This window comes from Orcinus orca, chromosome 10 (genome assembly GCF_937001465.1).
Source record: "Orcinus orca chromosome 10, mOrcOrc1.1, whole genome shotgun sequence".
Classification (NCBI taxonomy): domain Eukaryota; kingdom Metazoa; phylum Chordata; class Mammalia; order Artiodactyla; family Delphinidae; genus Orcinus; species Orcinus orca.
This window is the reverse complement of record NC_064568.1, coordinates 69,679,934-69,704,427: the sequence shown is the minus strand read 5'-3', so window position 1 is coordinate 69,704,427 and position 24,494 is coordinate 69,679,934. Positions and strand designations below refer to the sequence as shown.

Here is a 24,494-nt window from a genome sequence, read left to right as displayed (position 1 = left end):
TAACAGTAGTAGGCCAGAATTCACAGATTTAAAGCCATTTTTATGAGTACAATGCTAACATTTCTATCCTGATGAACTCAGGCTAAATGCATTTGCAGGAAACCATCACTACTGTGGAGAAACTGCACTGATAACATTGAAACAGCATCTGCTGTTGCTGCACATTAATGTCACAGAGCAAGAATGAAGCTTGATTTATTCATCTTGTAACTGAAAGTTGTACCCTTTGACCAACATTGATAACACTTATTACCCAAATTTGAAATCCTGAAATACCTCCTTTCTAGAATCGATATCACTGGTGTCATTTAGTGACTGATGGTCACCACCTCTGTGGCTTCATTTATCTCCTTTTCTTCTTCCTCCCCCAAGAATCTGAGCACACCCTTTGTGCTCTCTATGTTCGCTTCCCCTAAGTCATGATTTTCAAAACGTGACCCCTGACCAGCAGCAACAGCAGTATCACCTGAAAATTTGTTAGACATGCAAATCACTCCAGCCCCACCCCTTTTGAAGTACACCCTTCAGACAGAACAAAAATGACACCAGATAGAAACATCAATTATATAAAGGAATGTCAAAAGCAGTGGAAACAGTTATTACTCTGATAAATAAGATTTTTTTCTTAAATCTTTTTTTTTTTTTAGATGTTGGGGGTAGGGGTTTATTAATTAATTTTTAGTTATTTTTGGCTGTGTTGGGTCTTCATTTCTGTATGAGGGCTTTCTCTAGTTGTGGCAAGCGGGGGCCACTCTTCATCGTGGTGCGTGGGCTTCTCACTATGGTGGCCTCTCTTGTTGCGGAGCACAGGCTCCAGACGCGCAGGCTCAGTAGTTGTGGCTCACAGGCCTCGTTGCTCCGTAGCATATGGGATCCTCCCAGACCAGGGATCGAACCCGTGTCCCCTGCATTAGCAGGCAGATTCTCAACCACTGCGCCACTAGGGAAGCCCTTCTTAAATCTCTTTAAAAGAAAATTGACTACTGAAACACAAATAGTAACAATGTAGTAAAAGTTTTATAAAATATGCAAAAGTAAAATGTATGACAACAGCACAAAGATGGGGAGGGAAGAATGAAAGCACAGTATTATAAGGTTTCTATACTATATGTAAAGTAATACAATATCACTTGAACACAGATTGTGAGAAGTTAAAAATGTGTATGACACACCCTAAAGTAAGCACTAAACTAACAAAAATAAGTTAACAAAGGAGATACAATGGAATCATTAAAAAATGTTCAATTAATCTAAAAAAAAGCAGAAAAAGAATAACAGGTAGGATAAATAGAAGACAGATAGCAAAATGACAAATTTAAACCTAATCATACCAATAATCACACTAAATAGAAATGGTCTAAAAACCCCCAATTAGGGCTTCCCTGGTGGCACAGTGATTAAGAATCTGCCTGCCAATGCAGGGGACACAGGTCCGGGAAGATGCCACATGCCGCGGAACAACTAAGCCCGTGTGCCACAACTACTGAGCCTGCGCTCTACAGCCCGTGAGCCACAACTACTGAGCCCACGTGCCACAACTACTGAAGCCCTCGTGCCTAGAGCCCATGCTCCGCCCACAATGAGACAAGCCACTGCAATGAGAAGCCCACACACCACAATGAAGAGTAGCCCCTGCTTGCCGCAACTAGAGAAAGCCCGTGTGCAGCAACGAAGACCCAATGCAGCCAAAAATAAATAAATTTAAATAAATAAACACCCCCAATTAAAAGGTAAAGACTGTCAGAGCGGATAAAGAAGCAAAAACTATAGGCTGCCTACAAGAAATGCATTTTAAATATAAACATAAATAGGTTAAAAGTAAAGAATGGAAAAAGACGTACTGTGCTAATGCTAATCTAAAGAAAGCTTGAGGGGACTTTCCCTGGTGGTCCGGTGGTTAAGACTTCGCCTTCCCACGCAGGGGTGTGGGTTCGATCCCTGGTCAGGGAACCAAAATCCCACATGCCTCACGGCCAAAAAACCAAAACATAAAACAGAAGCAATACTGTAACAAATTCAGTAAACAAGAAAAATGGTCCATATCAAAAAAAAATCTTTAAAGAAAAAAATAAAGAAAGCTTGAGTAGCTTAATTAATCTCCAAGTAAATTTCAAAACAAATAATATCACCTAGGATAAAGATAAGTCATTTCATAATGATAAATGGATCAACTCATAGATATGTAAAAATCCTAAACATTTATGAACCTAACAACAGAGCTTCAAAATACATGAAGCAAAATGTGACAGAAATATAAGGGGGAAAAAAATAGAAAAATCCACATTTATAGTCAGATATATCAATGCCTATCTCTCAATAACTGATAAAACAAGTAGGCAAAAAAGACATAGTAGACTTGAACAAACACCATCAACCAACTTGACCTGACGTTTACAGAACACACCACCCAACAACAGCAGAATGCACATTCTTCTCAAGCACACATGACACATTTACCAAGACATGATATATTGAGCCAAAGAACAAGTCGCAATAAAGTATTAAAATAACTGAATTCACACGAAATATATTTTCTGAATACAAGAGAATTAAAATAGAAATAACATTAAAATACCTGGGAAATACCCAGGGAAGGAAAAAAGAAAGAAAAGGAAATACTATAGTACACTGAAATGTCCCAAAGGTCATAATACTTTATATACCCATAACATAAATGCTGAAGAATTATTTAACCACAAGTTGCACTATAAACATATCTGGAATGGAAGGGGATAGGAGAGTATGGTGTAATAAAGCAAACATTTTATACATCATAACAAAAAGTAAAAAATGTCTAAAAGTGATAAATCAAAAAGTAGCAATATATGTATATTAATCATAAATACACAGAGTATAAAATTAGAAGAAACAGAAGAACTGAAAGTAGCTAGCTGCTTCTGGGGAAAACTGGAAGGAATAGGGACGTGTGGGGCATTTTGTTACATGTAATATTTTGACTTTAAACTACGGGCATGTAGTACTTTGACAAAATAAATACTTTTATCAATAAAAGAGATTTCATCTACATCATCTCAGTTGATTCCTAGTGAGGGCCGTATAATGACCTCCATTTGACAAATGAGTTAGCTGATATTGCAGTTAAGTAGCTTGCCCAAAAAATCAAAGCCACCATACTTTCTTTGATAATTATATATATGACACTTATCTGGCATCATTTACACAGATAATTAAAGGAAGGAAAAAACATAAATTGTTTTCAGTTCTCATTTTTATTTATTTCTGTAAATACTTTTAGTTTTTATTCTCCTCTACTGAAGATTACTAGTTTATTGCTTGCAAAGAACAAGAAGGAATATTCACAATTAACCTCCTGTTAATAATGGATTTTTAAAAGAAACTGGAACAAAGATTGATTCTTGGCAAATATGGAGAGCAACATTATACTCAAAATCCAAGATTAAACACTTCTTTTAATCATTATTTTTAATTGTGGTAAAATACACGTAACATCAAATTTACCGTCTCAACCATTTTAAGTGACAGTTCAGTGGCATTTTGTACATTCATCTCTAGAACTTCCCATCCTTCCCTCCCCCAGTCCGTGGCAACCACCATTCCTCTTCCTGTCTCTGTGAATTTGACCACTCTGGGTACCTCATCTAAGTGGAATCAAAGTTATTTGCCCTTTTGTGACTGGCTTGTTTCACTTGGCACAATGTCCTCAAAGTTCATCCATGTTACAGCAAAACTTTTTAAAACTAGTTTCCAAAGCAGTAAAACCAATTTCTTTGATAATGCTGTGACAAATTAAAGCACCAGTGAATTTAAGAGATACTAGTTAAGAAAAATTGTTTCCCTCTCCTTCAACCATGATCCAGGCACAAAAGAATAAAAAGAGTAAGTCACAACTTTAAACTACCAAGAAAGGGTTTGTTGGTACTTTATAATGTGCCTGAAGGAAGGGAAAAACCCAGTTCTGTCTTTGAAAAATCCAAACAATTACTTTTCCTCTAAGGTTGTGCACTTTTATGTTGTACAGCAAAGGTCTACAAGAAAGAGTTTCTGTAAATTCAGAGTCTTTGTTTTCTATATTAAGGGTGAGGCCACACAAAGACAAAAGTGCTAACAATGTTAGGTGGTCACAAAATACTGAGTCATGGTAAATATCTTATAAATCAGAAGCGAAATAGCCTCCATTCAGTCATACAGAGCACAAGTAAAAAAAATACATAAAATCTGACCTTTACAATATACTTTGAAAAGGTTCCCTTGGTTGCAGTTTTTTAAAATAACAAGCTTGTTGTGTGCCTTTCCATTCCCCTCCATTCTGTCACTCGGAATCTCTACCCTGAATACCCCGCACTTATTTCCATCTAAAACGCACACAGAGGTCCCAGACAGCCTTTCAAAGGAGGCACTCGACAAAGGACACCAGCCCTTTGAGATATCAAAAACACCACTCTGATATTGGGGTGCGATGGTTCTCTGAATTTTGATATATGATGCAACGAGAGTCACCCACAGAATTTTAACAAGGACTGATAACCAGTAATGCCTCAAGTGTCCAGGTGTCTGACAAGCACTTAACCAAGAGATGTGCTTTTCACAGGCTCAAAAATATTAACACCAAAAAAAAAAAGTTTGCTTAAAACAAAGTCAGATATTTTATATGACAATTATACATTTTTTAAAAGTCTTTTATGCAAGACATTCATTCATTTTTCTTTTATAAAGATTATATCATCTGGCATATCCAAAAATAAGTGATTCCCACTGCCAACTAATATGACTATGTCAATGATGTTCCAACACAAAATTTCCCACTGTCCAAAATTATCTGCTTCATTGCTATTTTTCTAGATACTATGCAGTTTCCAACACCTCAAAAGACAAAAGTATTAAGTATCCAGCACTGCCATTACCTAAGTTCTTAAATTGCCACAAAAGCTATAAGTGACACCATCTCTATGTGACACCCACCATATGTCAAAACACAATACACCTCACTCATCCCAAAAGAAAATTGAATTTATTGCTTTTGACTTTCCTTTCAATGAAGACAAATTTCGGCCTGAAAGAAGCATACAACGTTTTTTCTCTTTTCTTCTTTAGGCTCCTCCTCTGGCAGGACCTTTTAAGAATTTTAAGAGGAGAATTTTGTCTGCTTTGTGGTATCTCGTAAAGCCAGACCACTTGACAGCTTGGGGGAATATATATAAAATAAAGACTTGTCAGGCTTCCCTGGTGGCGCAGTGGTTGAGAGTCCGCCTGCCCACGCAGGGGACACGGGTTCATGCCCCGGTCCGGGAGGATCCCATATGCCACGGAGCGGCTGGGCCCGTGAGCCATGGCCACTGAGCCTACGCATCCGGAGCCTGTGCTCTGCAACAGGAGAGGCCACAGCAGGGAGAGGCCTGCATACCACCAAAAATAAATAAATAAATAAAGACTTGTCAAGTTCAGGGGGGGTTAAAGTACTAATGATGTAGAAAACATTTTTAGGACATTTTAGTGATTCTTTAGTTGCTTTATGGGATAAATCTCATTTATAATGCAAGCCTCACATTAAGAAAACTTTTAAGATTAAAAAAATTGTAATAAATGTAACACAAAGTTGTCAACTGTACCTACTCTACTGAACAATGAATAAGCTTAAGTAACTTTGCAAAACAATCAGGAAATGAATTAATAGATGGTAAACAGAAAAACGCATATAATCCCTTACAAATACTCACAAATAAAAATGTTGTCGCCACTTTGTTATAGATTTCTTCCTGGTCCCATCTTCAAGGTTACTAACAGAGCACAGTTACAATGTTAGGAGAAAGGAAATGGAGTTTGAACGATACACATTGAAGATGAAAAAACAAGCCACTTTTTACCCCTACCACTTCAGTTTACTTTGAAACTCATTAGTTCAATAAACATTTGGAATAAGCACCAGTGTTTTAGAAAGACTCTAAGATTTCTTCCAAATATTCCATGATCACCATTTTCTAATACCACTTGATTAATGGAGATTTAACACTTCTAGACCTCCTAAAAACAATGTTATATAACACTTACGACATATACTGAGTAATGGAATGGGCACAGAAGAAATGGACAATCTAGCTTTCAGTTGCCATTAGAAGTCTAGGACCTGTGTTACAAGTATTTTTAAGAGTAACTTTTCCTGAGGTTAATAGCTACTGGATCTTAAACCATATTAGCCAAAGAAAACACCATTGTCATCTTATTCAAAGCTGGCAAATTCAGTGATTTCTGAAGATGTTGAATATTTTAAAAGTTATCTGTCTTGGCCTGTTAGTTCAGCCACAGAACAGTGCTAAGAAGGCAGCAGCAGGTTTAAGCCTTAATTATCTTTACTCAGAAAACTGTTCAAACTTAAAATGTTATCATTCTGGGTGTTAATCTTCAAAAATGACGTGTAGGACCTTTAATAATTCTGTTATAATGACTTTCTCTTAAAACCATCAGTAGGGCTTTCAAGACTTTAGGACGGTGTTAGAAATGTATAGGTTTAGTTTAGTCCAATTAAACTAGCTTCCTCCAGTACAGAGCTCATTTTTCCAGAAATAATTTTTTTCAACAGGGTATACCTATATACTTTTTTTTTTTTTTTTTTTTTTTTGGCAGTACGCGGGCCCCTCATTGTTGTGGCCTCTCCCATTGCAGAGCACAGGCTCCGGACACACAGGCTCAGCGGCCATGGCTCACGGGCCCAGCCGCTCCGCACCGGGGCACAAACCCGTGTCTCCTGCATTAGCAGGCGGACTCCCAACCACTGCACCACCAGGGAAGCCCTATACTTTATTTTATTTTATTTATTTTTATTTTTTTTTTGGATTGATTGCGGTACGCGGGCCTCTCACTGCTGTGGCCTCTCCCGTTGCGGAGCACAGGCTCCGGACGCACAGCCTCAGCGGCCATGGCTCACAGGCCCAGCCGCTCCGCGGCATGTGGGATCTTCCTGGACCGGGGCACGAATCCGTGTCCCCTGCATCGGCAGGCGGACTCTCAACCACTGCGCCACCAGGGAAGCCCCCTATACTTTTTAATTGAATTATTCCATAGAAATATACTCCTCTTGTTCTCTCTTGCGTGTATATGTTAATAAATGTTAAAGTGTTGTCTAAACCCATTATCAGTCTTTATATGTACAACTTTCCCCTTGGTGTTTATATTTCCAAGCTTTTGATAAAGTTCTATTTTTTCGTTCAAATCAAGTCCTATGGAAAACAGAAAAAAAAATCAAGCACCTTTCCTTGTGCCAATGTTGAATTCTAGAGTTTATGTGATATATCAGCTAAAAACAGAACTCTATTCTTTTTAGTGTAGATATAAATACAACATTTGAATCAACTTACAAAGGGGTCTCCCTATGGAGTGAATAAGTAAACTGTCAGCCTATAAAGATCTATTCAAAGACATTTGTGCTTTAAATATTTGATGAAAGTGCTGCTAAAATTCCAAATAGTCTTAAGTCACTGATAGCTCAAAATTCTATTATCACCTAAAAATAAAGTAACATTCATACACTAAGGCAAATCTTACATTTTCCTCATAATTTTCAAGTATCATTTTTTTTTGGGGGGGGAGTTCTCTATTACATTGAAAACTTGGCTTGATATATTAGAAAAATAAAGAGGTGAATATAGCTACAGTTGTATACACCCTCACCTTCCTAAACATGAATAATTCAAAACTTGGAAACTGCAGCAGAATTTAGTCTGCAGAAATTTAAAGAATTTTGCTAACATGTCTTGATCATGAAGAAAAAGTGGATTTGAAACAACAAACTTTTAAATTTATTCAGTCCATAAGGAAATTTACAAAACTATTTTTTACGAAGGTAAAATATTTACCTTTCTTTCCCCCAAAAAAAGTGCTGAACTTTAGTAATGGCTCTTCTTTGTGAGTCAAAGAGTTAAAACCATCTCTTTTACTCCCAAATGAGTGTCAGTCCCACTCAGAGGTGCCATGTTTTATTTAGAACATACTCTTTCTCAGTAACCACTTTGTTCTAATTGGCAAGGCAAAGCCAGGTCCCTAAAGCACATAGCTCGTTAGATTCAGTTTGGATTACAAAAACACACAATGAAACAAACTGCCCTGAAATGTACAAATTAACCGTGCAGGAGTATGGGACAGGGAGGTAGAATTAGATTGTAATAGGGAACAAAATCCACAGGGAGGCTGGGGAACAAATCACTAGTGTCTCAATAAACTATACAAGGTTTCCAAATGAGCAAATACACAAGGCAGAGGACAGGCTTTTCCATAACTCAGCCAAATTGCTTAAATATGGATACAACAAAACAAGACTTTTTTCCAACGCTATTATGCATACATGAGAAAATGGGAACACCAACAAGAAGGTTTAACAAATGAAACCTGCAGCTTGCACTGTCTAAATATGAAACTCATCTTTGCCTTCACACTGACAATGTGCAAAACAGCCCTGCAATTAAATCACACCTCCAAACATTTTTGAAAAAATCTTCTGAGAAGCAAAACAGAAGACTAAATTAGAAATAGTGCATCACTATGCAGTGCAGAGAGCAAGGTTAATGAGCTAAAAGTTATACAAACAAGAAAGATATTAAGAAATGAAGATCTCACCACCAAAATAGAAAATGCGTCAGACAAACACTCCCCCCACCACACATGCACACCTTTTCCCAAATTAGCCACTGTGTGAAGCTTCCAGCACTGCTTCTCTGATTTTCCCGTGATATCTAAAGACAAACTGCAACTGAACTAAATAAAAGAAAAGAGAACAGGAAAAGTGTGTAACCCTAATCTACAGACAAATGCAAAACAATGCCACTGCTACATCTTTGCAGGGTTTTTACAGTACAACCCCATCTACACCAGCTACCTTCACTCCTGACAACATCAAATAGTGGTAGAAGACTGGGACTGGTGTGTAAACACCTAAAATCAAATTTCAGTTCTCTGCTTTAAAATTTAATCTTGGGAACATTATTTAATCCATCTGAGCTGCAGTTTCTTTACCTGTAATATGGAGGTACAAAATCGCCAAAGTTGTGAGGATCAAATGGGATAATATTGGCTTTATAATATAAAAGGACTGCAAAAATCTTACTTATTATTGCAATTACTTCATTTCAGGATTCTATTGCCTTTTTAAAAACATAGATATAATTGTCCATGTACTTCCTCAATCTTATTTTACGAACAGTAATTCTTGTTCCATTACTATTTTAAGTATCCTTTTTTTGGCATTCACTTTTTTTTTTTTTTTTTTTTTTTGCCATATGCGGGCCTCTCACTGTTGTGGTCTCTCCCGTTGCGGAGCACAGGCTCCGGACGTGCAGGCTCAGCGGCCATGGCTCATGGGCCTAGTCGCTCCGCGGCATGTGGGATCTTCCCAGACTGGGGCACGAACCCATGTCCCCTGCATCAGCAGGCGGACTCTCAACCACTGCGCCACCAGGGAAGCCCTGGCATTCACTTTTAACATTATGCACCCTTGTTGTTTTTCTCTAAACCAGAAGTCTTGGGTTAAGGTATTTTTTTCTTCTCTATAGCCAGTATTTCGTCTAAAAAGTAAATTAAGAAATTTAAAACTTTGGTAATAGTTAAAACTATTAACATACACTTAGTTCTACTTTACACACTAAGACCCAGCTGAGCAGTTGGGGCTTTTAAATGATACAAAATTTTGTATCATTAAAAATCATATTTTAGCTATACATTAATGGCCTATCATTTTTCCCATCACCCCTTCTGTGGACTAAGAATTAAGTGTAAGGGGGTTATAACCAAGAAAAGTATAAAAAAGCAACCTTACCATAACTCTCTAAATCAAGCACAAAGGAAACAGCCAGACTAAAAACTACTCTAGGGACTTCCCTGGTGGCACAGTGGTTAAGAATCCGCCTGTCAATGCAGGGGACACGGGTTCGATCCCTGGTCTGGGAAGATCCCACATGCTGTGGAGCAAGTAAGCCCGTGTGCCACAACTACTGAGCCTGCGCTCTAGAGCCCATGTGCCACAACTACTGAAACCCATGCACCTAGAGCCCGTGCTCTACCAACAAGAGAAGCCACCGCAATGAGAAGCACACACACCACAACGAAGAGTAGCCCCCTCTCGCCACAACTAGAGAAAAACCCGTGCATAGCAACGAAGACCCAATGCAGCCAAAAAAAAACTACTCTAAGTACCTGTAGCATGGTGGAGTCAAGACCAGTGAAGCACAAAAAAAGCCTCACGGTGCTTTCCTGAGTCTACCTGTTATCCATTTTCCCACCAAACCTAAAAGGAAGCCCATAAAACTAAGTGATCATTTTGATTTAGTTTGCATTAGACTGAGAACATGAAACATTAGCATTGAACTCGTCACTTTTCATGTCGTAGAGGGCTGACTCTATTACATGAAAAGGGGCCAACCACATCTAACCTAAGCAGGTCTCAGGACTAGGGATCTCCAAGCCTCTTTCACAGAAGAGCACCATCAATTTAAAATTTGAGCACATACCTCTCACATGTCTTCTTGTTTTAAAAATAGTTATATACTCCTGAAGTGGATTAAATGGAGTGCCCCCTCACAAAACCACCCCCTCCCCCAAAAAAAGTCCACCTGGAACCTGTGAATGTAATCTTATTTGGAAAAAGGATCTTTGCAAATATAATTAAGGATTTTGAGATAAGATCATCCCCTACATGAGGGTGGGCCCTAAATCCAATGACACTCATCCTGAGACAAGACAGAGACACACAGGAGAGAAAGCCACGTGAAAATAACAGTAGACTGGAGTAATGTGTCTTCAAGCCAAGGAATGCCAAGGATTGCTGGCAGGAACCAAAAGCTAGGAGAGACATGGAGTGGATTCTCTCTCAGACCCTTCAGAAGGAACCAACCCTGCTTGCTGATATCTTGATTTCAGACTTCTGGCCTCCAGAACTCTGAGAGGATAAACTTCCGTTGTCTTAAGCCATCAAATTTGTGGTAATTTGTTATGGCAACTCTGGGAAACTAATAGCAATAAGATTATATACATTATAAAAACCAACAATTTTTAAAGAATGACAAAAATAAGTATTAGTAGAAATTCTAACATCTTCTCTTTATGCCTCAATGGACAATCCTTTGCACCATTACAGAGTCCACAGCTTTAGACCAGTATGTGGGCAGAAATAAAACCAAATAACAGAGCCAAACTATCTTAAAAGACTCAATGACTATTAAATTTCTTCCACTTAAGAATGACACACGGTCACAATTTTTCTACTCAAGGCCTAAAAGAAGTTGCCTTTCTGCTACTTAAAGCACTGAGCATTTTGTTTCCCATTAGAAATGCAGCAATTATTTTTGACATAATTTCCATAACAACATCATCTTCAACATACTGCTTCATTTATCCTGACTAGCATAATAATTAACCACACAATTTAAGAATGCTTATTAGTAAGACAGCAAAGTGCTATAGACTAAGAGGACAGAAAGGGCTGCCAGAGTTCAGCTTTGCTAATCAGTTAAGGACCTGCTGCCTGCCTCTGAGTTGCTTTCATTTGAGAGCAAGGAAGCTACACCACAAAGAACAGGGTTTCTAATACAGAAACAGTCTCAACATATTCAAGTGTTAAAAAAAAATAGATAAAACATGAGGTTATTAAAACTGTGGTATAAAAACAGTAGCTGAAAACTATTTATATGTCCATCAAACAGAGGACTAGATAAACTGGAGCATGTATAATGAAGGTGACCAATAATTTATCAACCAAACTGGGACACTGAGGAGGAGTACAAAGGGATGTTATTAATTTCACTGATATAAAAAGCATAAACTAAGACTGTTCGGGTACATTAAGACATTTGTTAGAATATTATAATGAACTAGATTTAATGAACTATAATTAACATGAACTAGAGCAACATGTGTCAACATAATTAATTTCTTCTGTTTTTAAATTTTATTTATTTTATTATTTATTTGGTTGCACTGGGTCTTAGTTGCAGCAGGCGGGCTCCTCAGTTGCGGTTCACGGGCTCCTTAGTTGTGGCATGTGAACTCTTAGTTGTGGCATGCATGTGTGATCTAGTTTCCTGATCAGGGATCGAACCCAGGCCCCCTGCATTGGGAGCACGGAGTCTTAACCACTGTGCACCAGGGAAGTCCCAACATGATTAGTTTCTAACAGCATTATTTTTAAAAATACAAGTTTATAGAATAAGTACTGTAACAAACCACCTACACATATTAAAAACAGAATCATACATTGTTTATATAAATACCTATTCATAGTAAAAAAGTATAAATATAAGAAAGATAATGATTATCTCCGAGGTAGAAAGAGGATGACTGGGGTAAAAGAAACCTATATGATTTTAGTTCCCTTTTAAAACATGTTATAAAGCAAAAAAAAAGACAAAACGTTCATTAATTCTGGGTTGGCTTGTGGACGTTTATTATATTACTTACTATAATATTCTGAATTTTCAGACACCCACACCAGACAGACATCCACCAATGGACATAAAATGGTTCAGAGAATCTGATAAGCTTAACTTGTCACTTTTTAACAAATACATGACAATGTGTGTTATACTTGAGTAATTGGACTTTTCAGCTTTAAAGAAATCAAAGAGTATACAACAGTAATCAAGTTAACAGAATTACAAAGACATAAATACCCTATTCAAATGCTTCATTTTAAGAGCAGCAGCTGCCTTTCTTCTGGGAAAAAGTGATTTGAAAAATCAAGGTATGACAAGCATACAGATTCTACTATACTGCCCAAACCCTCAACATGCTATATAAAATGACTCATTAGAGTGGCTGTTTTGTTTTACACTATTTTACACTATTTGTTTGTTTTTACACTATTTGTTTTACACTATTTAATGGATATGGGGTTCCCACAATTTCTAAAAGGAAACATGCATTACAAGAAGTGGTTAAAATTTTCAGATTCACTCTGTTCCAAAGTTCTAACACTTCACTTCCAGTCCAAACTTCTAACAGGAAATGGAAGCAGAAAGGAAATTAGAGTGTAACTCCAAAGCAGTAAGAGTTCCAGGTTCATGAGGAAACATTTTAGTTTACTTGTGAAATGGGAATGTTGCCCTGTTCTGGAAATTACCATGAAACTCAAGTCACCTCAAGGAAAAATGTTTGCATTTGGTTTACCATTCCATCTTATGCCCACCATTGCTGTATCACTTACCCTGGATGTCAACATTGAGATTCCCTATGCTGCTAGCTACAGCCAACTTTATTTTGCTCATTCCAAAATGAAACTAACCACTTCTGGAGTCTGTCAGACATATGTAGAATGCACTCTACTCTTTAAAAATTTATAATGTTTACAGTTAATTAATAATAAAAGTCTCAACATATAGACAAAATCAAAATTAATTAAAATCCCCCCCAAATACTCCTACTCTGAGACTACCAAAATTAAATTTTTCACGTACCTTCACCCAGCTTTATTCCATGCAACTATATACATATAATGTGTTGTCTAACTAAAAACAATATACAACACGTGCTTCAATCAACATTTAATTAATGTCCCTATGTTATTTATCAGCATTTAATTAATGCCCATATGTTATCATTAAAAGGAAAAAAAATCCCAAATAACCTAATGGCATGTTAAGAGTATAAGTTACAAAACTCTATTATTCAATAATCACTTTGGACTTATATAGAAGATTAAACAGCAATGAACAAGCTTGGTAATTTTCAGATTGGACACAAAGTATGCAGCAATGAGGAAACTGAAATCTTGCTTTAATACTAGCTATTTCGATCCCTTAAAGCCTCTCCAAAGTCCATTTTAAGTTTAAAACAATAACTATAAGATAATATCAAGAAATAATAAAAGTGAAGATGAAATTACTATACAAAATTAATAATTTTCTCGAGCTGACAAAGGCTAATAAACAGAAATATATTCATTTATAACCATATTTCTCTCCAATGTTAAATATCAGAAGTCAACATCTAAGATCACTCATTTGAATGGGTACCTGAAAACAGATTCTTACAAAACCAAGTACACAGCTCTAGAGTCATTACCAGAATATGCTTCCTACATGACATGTATCATTTTCTTTATTTATTGCAATATTCTTCACCACTAACAAGGCACAAGGTACAGCTAACCATGCAACAAAGGTAAGCTTGCTTAACTATCTTTCCATTAAGAAATACACATATTTGAAAAGTTACACTGAAACTAATTTTCAGAAAATTAAATAACCATCAGAAAATTAAATAACCATTCAGAAAATTAAAAACCATTTATTATCTGCTTTAATTAATCTTCAACTGATAAGAGACTCCTCACACTTTAGTTCTTCTAGTCTTATTCTTGTCTTTGTATAAATCGACATAGTAATGCATTAAAAGTACTCCTTTTTAAAGGAAACATTCTGTAAAAGGTTTAAAAAAAAAAAACCTTCTTGCACTGTGAATAATCATCCCTCCTGTATTTTTCCAATTTTATGTGAATCATGGAATAGCAAGTTTCCTAAAAGTTAGGCTTAAATGGAACGGTATGTTCAGATCATGTCTATAGTTTAAAAAGAAATTGCTTACTTTGATTTCTCAATGAAATACTTTTTTCAGTCAATAAATAAGACATTTTAGTGTCCGTTTTTTAAAGAAATTGCTGAAAATTATTAAAAACCATATACATACAGTCTAAAAGTCCACAAGACCAAACTGATTGTTTTTACACTGAGCACTTGTTAAGTTTGTCTTCTGATAAGCATCTGTCATCAGTGCTACTCAAAGAATCTTCCATCCCTTGGGACCTATCTTCAAGCTCACTCCCTTATAAAGTATAAAAAATGGTCTATGGATTATAGCTACTTCCTAGTGACCAGACCCCTCTGTCCCCCACAGCAAGCATTTCCAAGGGTGGTAGAGATAATGCCACATTGCTAGAGGTGTTACTTCAGTCAGTGCTTTAAAATTTCTGCCTTCCCCACCTTGTGATCATCCTGGTTGACGTTTCTGTCTTACACACTTTTATTTAGCAAACCCATTCTGTGAAAAGCACTGCTTTATGATAGCTGGGCTTCAATACAGTAGTACAGGAGGTCGTTGTGAATTTGGTACTAAATGTCCCTAAATATCCAGACCAGTTGGTAACTAAAACTCACAAATTCAAAAATTGGGTTTGCACTCAAACAGAAAATAATACCCCAGGCATTTCTATGGTTGTTAAGAGGCAAGACCACCCTTTAGATGCTATGGTTGACCTTTCAGATAGCTTCTTAACACAGCTGTAGGCAATCGGGATTAGTTCATGCTTTCACACAGAAAATCGTATAATCCAAATAAGTCAATAGCTCAGAATGAACAAAGATCACAAGAAATCAGTTGGTTAACACCTTGCCTAAAGACAGAAAGGAAATATGCCCTATTCTGCAAAGAAAATGAGATCTCAAGTAACTCAATGGCTTTCCAGTGAATTTCTGCAATTTGGTGGTTTTAAATTTTTTAAACCATACTCCACAGTAATATATATTTACATCACAACCCATTACACATATAAATGAAAATAATGTGTAACTCAAACAAAAGTTTTACAAACAATACTTACCCTTAATATCTGTGATGCATTCAGACTGTTTTCTATTGTAATCAATTTTTAATTGTGGATCATGACCCACTAAATTGATTTCTCTACCCACTAATTAATCACAATACCCACAGTTTGAAAAACTGCATTAAAAAGTAGTGTTTCAACCAGTAAGTGTTTATATCACCCTAATATAACTATTAGTACCATGTCATGAAATTTTGTTCTATTATAGATATATAGATATTTACTGATTCTTTTAGTAAAGTCATACGAAAAACAATATGAAATGTTTAATGAAAAACAGAATAGCATGATAGGTAGAATATTATAAAGGGGGTAGAAAAGCCAAAACTAGACAAGACTTTAAACATGTTTTTACTCATTTCATTCAATTTCATGTAAACAAGTTATAACAAACTCACTTTTCCACCATAGTTTTAAAAAGGAATCCTGAAAAATCTCTTTAACCTAATGGTACACAATAGCTATTTTTAATTTTTCCACGTTTTAAAGTACATTGTACACTTTAAAAGCCTATTTAAAATCACAGTGGCTTTGGCCAAAGTAATCTTCATGTTGTCTTTCACATCTCATGCCTCTGCTACAATGCATTTCTATACTCTCCCTATCTTCATAGAGAAACAAAACGCACAAATGTATCTTTAAAGTTCAATGATCTTTTTTCTCTTGAATTTCAAAAAGAACACCAAAAATGCTGCTTCAGCAAGCAGGACGTTACTTACAAGTCATTCCTTTCAACTGATGTTGGGGAAATCAGGAGTGTTGGGGCAAAGATAAAGGAAGGAGAGAGTATTTTCTTTACACACTTGAAAATATCCTCTTAATATTTTTAAAAGCAAAAATAACTAAGCTGTGTAAAGAGTCAATGGACACAGACCACCAGAGATACAATAAATAATGATAACCATAGAAAATAAAACTGTAGCAAGTCCAAAGAAACGCAAAGACCGTGGCTGAACTATCTTCGCTGATACTTTTTTTAACTTTATATTTATTTAGAGACATGAGACAGTTCTTTGAGTATCTGATGTGAGCCACCTGACTCACAGGTGCCTGGCTTCGCCCACAGCCATGCTTTACCGAATTATCAGGGGGAACTAGTTCTATGTGGAGACAGACACATAATATACATTTTCTCTCATTGCTACTTCATCTTTACTACTCATACATATAAACTCTCATCAGTAAGGAAGCATTTCTTCATATCTGTAATTGTAGATACGCGTGTGGAGACAGACACACAATATACATTTTCTCTCATTGCTACTTCATCTTTACTACACATATATATAAACTCTCAGTGAGGAAGCATTTCTTCATATCTGTAATGGTAGATATGCAAAGTAAGAAAAGCACAATACATTCACTTAACATGGCAGAGATTCTGTTAAAAGCGGGATAAAAACCAAACTTACCAGTATTTTTTCTTTTAAAAACCTAAAGTATTTGACAAATTCCAGACCTTTAACAGATACAAACTGCCAGATTCCCCAGCCCTCCCAACTCCATCAACCTATCCCCTAGTTGTGGCATAAATATAAAGGTCTAAAGCTTACACTATGATCATTTCCTTGTCCAAATAGCACAATGAACAGAAGATGAAAACTGCCAAAGATTCTCTCCTTGACCAAATTCCAGCCAGGCTCCTCTGAGCCCTCTTCTCTACCAGGCCTCAACCTTGACCTAAAAAAACTACCGACTCCCAACACAAATCATTTTATACACTCAGATCCCCCCACATTAACAGATTTAAACAACCACTAACACAGTTTTCAGACAGCTTAAGGCCCCTTCCCTAGGGTGATCCTAGTCCCTCTTAAAGTGCCTGTCTGAGAAAGCTCAAAGCTGCCAAAAGAATTTAAGATTTGTTCCAACAAACAGCTGACTATAGGCCCCTGACTACCCTATCTTAGAGCATTTACTAAAAACGGTTTAAAATTGTAAACCCTTCCTCTGTCCCTTTGAGATGTATATGTGTATCTCCTACAACTCTATCACTCAGGAGTATCTTTCTCAAGGACATGAAAGCCATTCCTTTAAATGTAATCATCAGGAAGAACAGGGTCTCAATCTCTATCTCTGTAGGAGGATAAAATCCTAACTTTCCTAACTTCAATAACTGTCAACCAACAGACCCTGCCAGTCTCATTTACAATAACCAATCCTTTGTGATTTTTCTACTCGCCTGATTATACTGAGCCAAGCTAGCAGCCCCTCCCCTACTCCTTCATTCTCCCTTTAAAATGCCCATTTCCCTCTGCACAAGTCTTTTCCCTACTGCAGCGGTATATTACTGATTAAAATCTGTCCTTACCACTTTAACTTGTGTCCAGGTTTGTCTTAGACAAAACAATAAAGTAATAAAAAGTAATAAAGAATGAAACTTAAACATATCCTAATTAGTAAGACTTAATTATTTTACGTAAGATCATTAGATGTGAAGTTCTTTTAAAAAAACACCTGAAGGTTTTAACTTCATTAAGGAGTCATAATTCAAGGAGTCAACCAATCAGCATTTAGGGGGTGGAAAAGGCCCTTGTCAAACATCAAGCCTAAGCCCTTCATGTTACAAATGATGAATCTAATGCCCAAAGAGATTAAGTGACTTACCCAAGGTGATTTCATTGAGGGATTGGATTAGAAAGCCTAATTCAGCATTATTCTCTTCCTGACTCCAAGCTGAAAATATTCTTTCTCTTGTATTCTCATTGGTAAAAGCAACATTCACCATTAATCATTCAAATCAAGATCAGAGATGAACATATATATTTTACCCTACTACAACACAAGTGTTTACAATTGCACTATATGCCAACAACTGTAAACTGAGGAAAGTTTGTTTGGTACAAGTACACACAAGATTTCATTTCACTCAGGGAAGACTGTTTCAACAGTCCTAAGCAAGTATATGAAGCAACTTAGTGACGAGAAACTGCTTTCACACACAAGCAAATAAAACCCCATGCATAAACCCAAAAAAGGGTAGACAGTCTTAAAATAATTTAGACAGCCTTAAAAACAACCAAAAGAAGAAAATAAATTTAAAACCCTTTTTCTGCACTTACCAGCAAAGCATTTGGAACAGAGATTCATAGTCTTGCTGGACCTGGGGCAAAAAGAAAGAAAGAAAAGAAAGAAGAGCTAAAAATTCAGTTATCACTCTAATCAAAACATAAAGATGTTTGAAACATAGGCAAAGAATTTCCTGGCCAGGCAACTGAACTAATAAACTAATGAGAAGTCCCTAACCAGCTAGCCACCCTCCCCCACAACAAAACAAAAACAAAACAACAAAAATAAAATGCTTTTTTGTTTGTTATCTGTGAGTTAGTCAATGCTTTCTTTTTTGTGACTAGCAGCTTATATGCGGCAAGTTCAGGAATACTGTAATATGCCCAGAAGATAACAGAGGAGTGAATTTATCCCACATGATTGCCACATTCCCTCTGTTTACATTAGAACATACACCACAGACTCATCACTAAAAAAGGGAAAATTTTGTCTGTAAAGAGGTGAAACTTGCTCCTTATTTACACACTCAATTACCTCTATAATATTACTTGACCTTTTGTCCTCTTTCCCCTCATTCCAGTCCGATTTCAGATCCTGGTCATATTATGACCTTGCCATTTAAAATTCTTTCTTCAGATGTTCCCAATCAAATTATTTTTCATGTCCTTTCATCTGTTAATAATAACTACAATTCACTGAGTACTAACTTGGATGGGCACTTAACATACATTATCTTATTAATCTTCCCAACATTCCTGAAACTGGGCATTACCAGATTGCTTCGTTTCTAAAATACACCTTTTAAAAAAATCACATAAACATTTCTACAACCAGGAAATATCATACCACTGGCTACAAGTGATGAATAATTTAATGCGGAAATGTTTCCACCACCTCCTTCCAAGATGTTATTAAATTGAGTGGTCTTCGAAATCAAGGACATACAGTCATCCTCATTTAACAGGTGAGCAGCTTGCCCATGGTCACACAGCTGGGGAACTAACTGCAGAGGTATCTTACCTAAGGTCTGAGCTAACTCCAAAGGCCACCCTAACTACAAAAGCCTCCTAGAATACTCTTTCTTGAGTAAACTGACCTATCTACAGCTTCATTCCTCAGCAACTCCCCTCCCAACATCTGAGTCTTCCCAGAGCCACTCCTACACATGGAATATGGCAACAGTCTTCTGCCCTCCACAGTTAATTTAACAATTAATGAAAGCCTCCCTCGGGAAGTATTCCCTGATGACTATGATTGTCTTCCAATGTACTGGGACCCAAGATCTAACTGTCAGTAATTGTCATAGGGTGATAAAATGAGGGGGGGGGGTGGGAGAGGAGGCAGGAGGGATCACTAGTTCTCTTTCCCAAAAGAGATGCTATGTTAACAGGTGGATCTTTCTTTAGAAGTCTGCTTAATATAAAGACATCAAAGGCAGTAAGGAAATTTAAGTATCAACAAAATGAATAAAAATGAAAAAAACAGACAGAGATGTATTAACAGTGGCATCTAACATTTATTACAAGCCTACCACGTGGTAAGCATAATAGCACATGCCTTCGACCCCATTTTACCAATGAGGAAACTGAGTCTCCAAGAGGGTATATAACTTGCCAAAGTTACAGAACTAGTAAGTAGATGAACCTGGTCTAATTCCAAACCCTGTGTTTTCACCATGCCAAACTAGGGCCTCTGCCTCAATACAGAAGTTTAGATGAACACACTCTGGTGGTTTGGGAGAATGGTCCCACAACCAAGATTTAATCTACGGTAATCAAGGCAGCTCCTGGAAAAAGTACAGCCTTTAATCTGGAGGAAGCACAACTACTGCCCGACCCTCCAAATACACATATATATACACAGGGAAGCGACCCAAGGCTGCCAGTCATTTCAGTTCCAACTCAAGGAAGAACTGGGGATGAAGGAATTCCTTTGTTGCTAGAACTACCCCCAGGGAGGAAGGCCTCTTCCTGATGTGGTCGCTATCTCTTGCCCATGCAGTGCCACAGAGAGCCAGAGATAACTTGTTTATCCTCCGCTGCTCCCCATGATCCAGCAGGAATCATGGACAGCCTGCAGAGAATTACTGAGGGCAGCTGGGCACCAAGTGTGCCAGTTTTAACATCTGTGTTTCACAAAGCTGGTAAGAAAAAACGGCAAAATACAAGAGCAACTTTTTCGACTTGCCATTATCTCTCTTCAGATGGCTGATGTATTTTAAATGCCCGCTATACCTATATATTACCTAGATGACATCTATTCTACTTTCTGAGTAAGAACTTTTCAGCAACACAGTCATCAGTCAGGTTACAAAAGAAATAATACAGATATTGATATTATTAATCAAAACAGAGATGTTGTCTAAAATCTGAAAGAACCAGATTTTGGATATAGAAGTAATAGCTACTGGTAATGCCAACTTGGATCACATATGTCAGAAACACTGAATGTGAAAAAAATGGCAGAGGCTTCTGAGAACTTTGCTCCTTTCTCATGTTCAACATGTAAATCTTGAAGCTAACCACAGGCATACAACCACCAAAAAACGCAGTGTGATCCACCTGCACAGTCTTGGGGTAGACTAAATAGAGTTCTCTATGTGGCCACAAGCATGAAAGGTAGATATGATTCTCTTATATCTCCAATGTTCCAGAGAAATTGCTCTTACTGAGATATCCAATGGCTACCATGTTTCTAAAACCAAGGTTTAATAGGTTGAATAATGGCTGCCCAAAAATATCAAATCCTAATCCCTGAAATTTGCAATTCCCGGAATTTATCTTATTTGGGGAAAAGGTCTTTGCAGAAGAATTAAGCTAAAGATTTTGAGCTTACTCTGTATTATTGAGGTGGGCCCTAAATGGCATTACAAGTGTTTTTGTGAGAGGAAAAGAAAGTTTGGAAACACACAGAGAGAAGGCAATGTGAAAATGGAGGTAGAGACTGGAGGAATGTGGTCACAAACCCAGGAATACTGGAGCAGCCACTGGAAGCAGAAAGAGGCAAGGAAAGGATTTTTCCCTAAAGCCCCCTGGAGGGAAGGCAGTTCTGACAGATTTGGGGCTTCCAGGCTCCAGAAACTTAAGAGTATATATTTCTGTTGTTTTAAGCCATCAAATTTGTGGTAATTTGCAGCCCCAGAAAACTGATACACAGGGTTATGACCCTGATCTCATCTTACTCCCTCTCTCTCAGCACCATTCAACTAGATCCATCCTTCTTGAAACTCTCTACTTTTGCCTTGTCACTCAGATCCCAGATCAAATCTACCCCTACCCTCCACCCCATTTTCCTCCCACATAACAGCTCCCTCTTAGCCACCTTTGCTGGCTCCTCCTCCACTGTCAAGGCCTTATAATTGGAGGTCCCAGGACTTGGGTCCTCATTATCCCTACTTCCAACTTAGTGATATCACACAGTCCCATGGCTTTAAATACTATATCTATATACTAAAGACTCACAATTGTTTACCTTCATCCCAAACCTCTTCACCTTGCTCCAAACTCATACATCTAACTGCCTATTTGACATCTTTACATGCAGCTCAGTCACAACATTTCAAACTAGAACATTCAATATTCCCCCAAAACCCGCTGACCCATTTTGTCCACCTTTATAAATAGCAAACAGCTTCCTCCAAGTTGCTCAAGTCAAAATCCAAAACACCAACTTTGATTTCCCTCTTTCCTGCAGTCTCTCATACACAGTACTGAGCAAGATCCATTGGCTCTATTTTCAAATAGACCTAAATCTATCTACTTCTCTCCTTTGCCAATGCTTCTACTCTGGCCACCATGCTCTTACATAGGTCACTGTAAATGACATTTTACTGGTCTTCCCACTCCCATACTTGACCCTTGACAACGATTTTCCACATAGCAGCCAGGGTAATCTTTTTTTTTTAAAGTTATATCATACTATTTTCTTTCTTAATGCCAATTTCCTGTCGCATTTATATTTTAGTGGTTTGGTTTTCTTTTTGGCTGCATTGGGTCTTCATTGCTGCACTCGAGCTTTCTCTAGTCGCAGCGAGCGGGGATTACTCTTCATTGCAGTGTGCAGGCTTCTCATTGTGGTGGCTTTTCTTGTTGCAGAGCACGGGCTTGTTGCTCCCCGGCATGTGGGATCTTCCTGGACAAGGGCTCAAACCCGTGTCGCCTGCGTTGGCAGGCAGATTCTTAACCAATGTGCCGCCAGGGAAGCCCTCCTATGGCACTTAGTATGAAATTCAAACTTGTTAACTAAAGCCTTAAGTCCTCTCATGTTCTGTCTTTTGCTCCTCTCACGTACCACACTTCAACTATACTCACCTTTTTATCTGTTTGTAGAACGCACTGCAGAGCTCTTGCCCATGCTGTTCCCTCTACTCTTAAATCATTGTAGGACTGGCTCTTTCTTGTCACTCAGGTCCTAGTTCAAACCTTCTCAGTAGGTTTCACCTGACCACCCAATTTAAATCACTCATCTTCCTGTTCACAACACCTCATTCTTTGATACCTCACCACTGGCCTGTTTGCTTGTTGACTATCCTTCAACGCCAGAATATAAGTATCATAAGAGCAAATACCCTCTTGGACCCTCATTTGGTACTTAACAGGCACCCGATAAATACTTGTTAAGTGAAAAAATGAATCCTCTCTTGAAGGCATGAACCATGAAAATTCTAAGTAAATTTTTAATATATATTTTGTAAAGGTCATTCAAACACCTCCTAGAAGACACGGCATCCACAATTCCTGTCGCTGTCAGCCTGTCATCTCTCAGGAGCTCTGTCACACTGTAATATCTATAAATGGTAGATAATGCCACCCTCTGTACCTGGCCATGATTTGTCACTCAGGAGATAACAGGTGGCAGACACTTTCAGAATTTTCTTTCCCATGAGATGGAGTTGCAAAGAATCCAGCTTAAATTTTTTTCTTCTTTCAATAAATAATGTTTAGTGATATTTTCTGGTTTTGAAAATACATGTCCCTTGTACAAAATTTAGAAAAAGAACAGAAGCATTTAAGCAAAAGCCAAAGATCACTCATAATCCTTCTTCCAAACATAAGAATTGTTAACATTCTGAAATAATGCCTTTTTATCTTTATGGATATATGTAATAAGAATTTATTATATTAACAGTACTGGTAAAGTTGTGTGGTATGTTCACATGTATGCTTTATAACATACACGTTGCATATTTTCTTTTGTATATATAAAATACAAAACTCACCAAAAATATATAATTAAAATATGTAAATTTCATTTTATATTTATGTTTAGTGATATTTCCCATATCATTAAATATTCTCCAAAAATATTCTTGTTGCTCTGTAATAGTCCATTACATACTAACACTATAGTCACTCTCTTACTGTTGAATGTTTAATCTTTTCCCCAGATTTTTTCTATTATAAATATTGCTATAATGAGCATTTCTGGACATAAGTCTTTGGTCATAGATCTTTGGCTGGTAACTTTAAAACTGACTCTGGGGGGCTTCCCTGGTGGCGCAGTGGTTGAGAATCTGCCTGCCAATGCAGGGGACACGGGTTCGAGCCCTGGTCTGGGAGAATCCCACATGCCGCGGAGCAACTAGGCCCGTGAGCCACAACTACTGAGCCTGCGCGTCTGGAGCCTGTGCTCCGCAACAAGAGAGGCCGCGATAGTGAGAGGCCCACGCATCGCGATGAAGAGTGGCTCCCACTTGCCGCAACTAGAGAAAGCCCTCGCACAGAAACGAAGACCCAACACAGCCATAAATAAATAAATAAAATTAAAAAAAAAAAAAAACTGACTCTGGAAAGGAGAATTACTGAGATGAAAAAGTATGATTTGGTAAATACTGCCAAATTACTTCCCAGATGAGTTCTACCAATTTACACTCATCAAAAGCATCTGAAAGTATTTTTTTCAATACACTCCGACCAACATTAAGTAA

General features: G+C 37.4%; 1 protein-coding gene across 3 annotated transcripts in view; it reads right to left on the bottom strand.

Annotated features, from left to right (window-relative positions):
* ZFAND3 (zinc finger AN1-type containing 3) overlaps positions 1-24,494 on the bottom strand; it is a 320,362-nt gene that overhangs the window by 189,493 nt on the left and 106,375 nt on the right. For all 3 annotated transcript variants that reach the window (XM_049715787.1, XM_033424363.2, XM_004267651.4), the window contains exon 2: positions 18,622-18,662. In XM_049715787.1, the coding sequence (XP_049571744.1) occupies positions 18,622-18,649 (28 nt within the window). In that variant the 5' untranslated portion in view covers positions 18,650-18,662. The remainder of the gene's footprint in view (positions 1-18,621; positions 18,663-24,494) is intronic.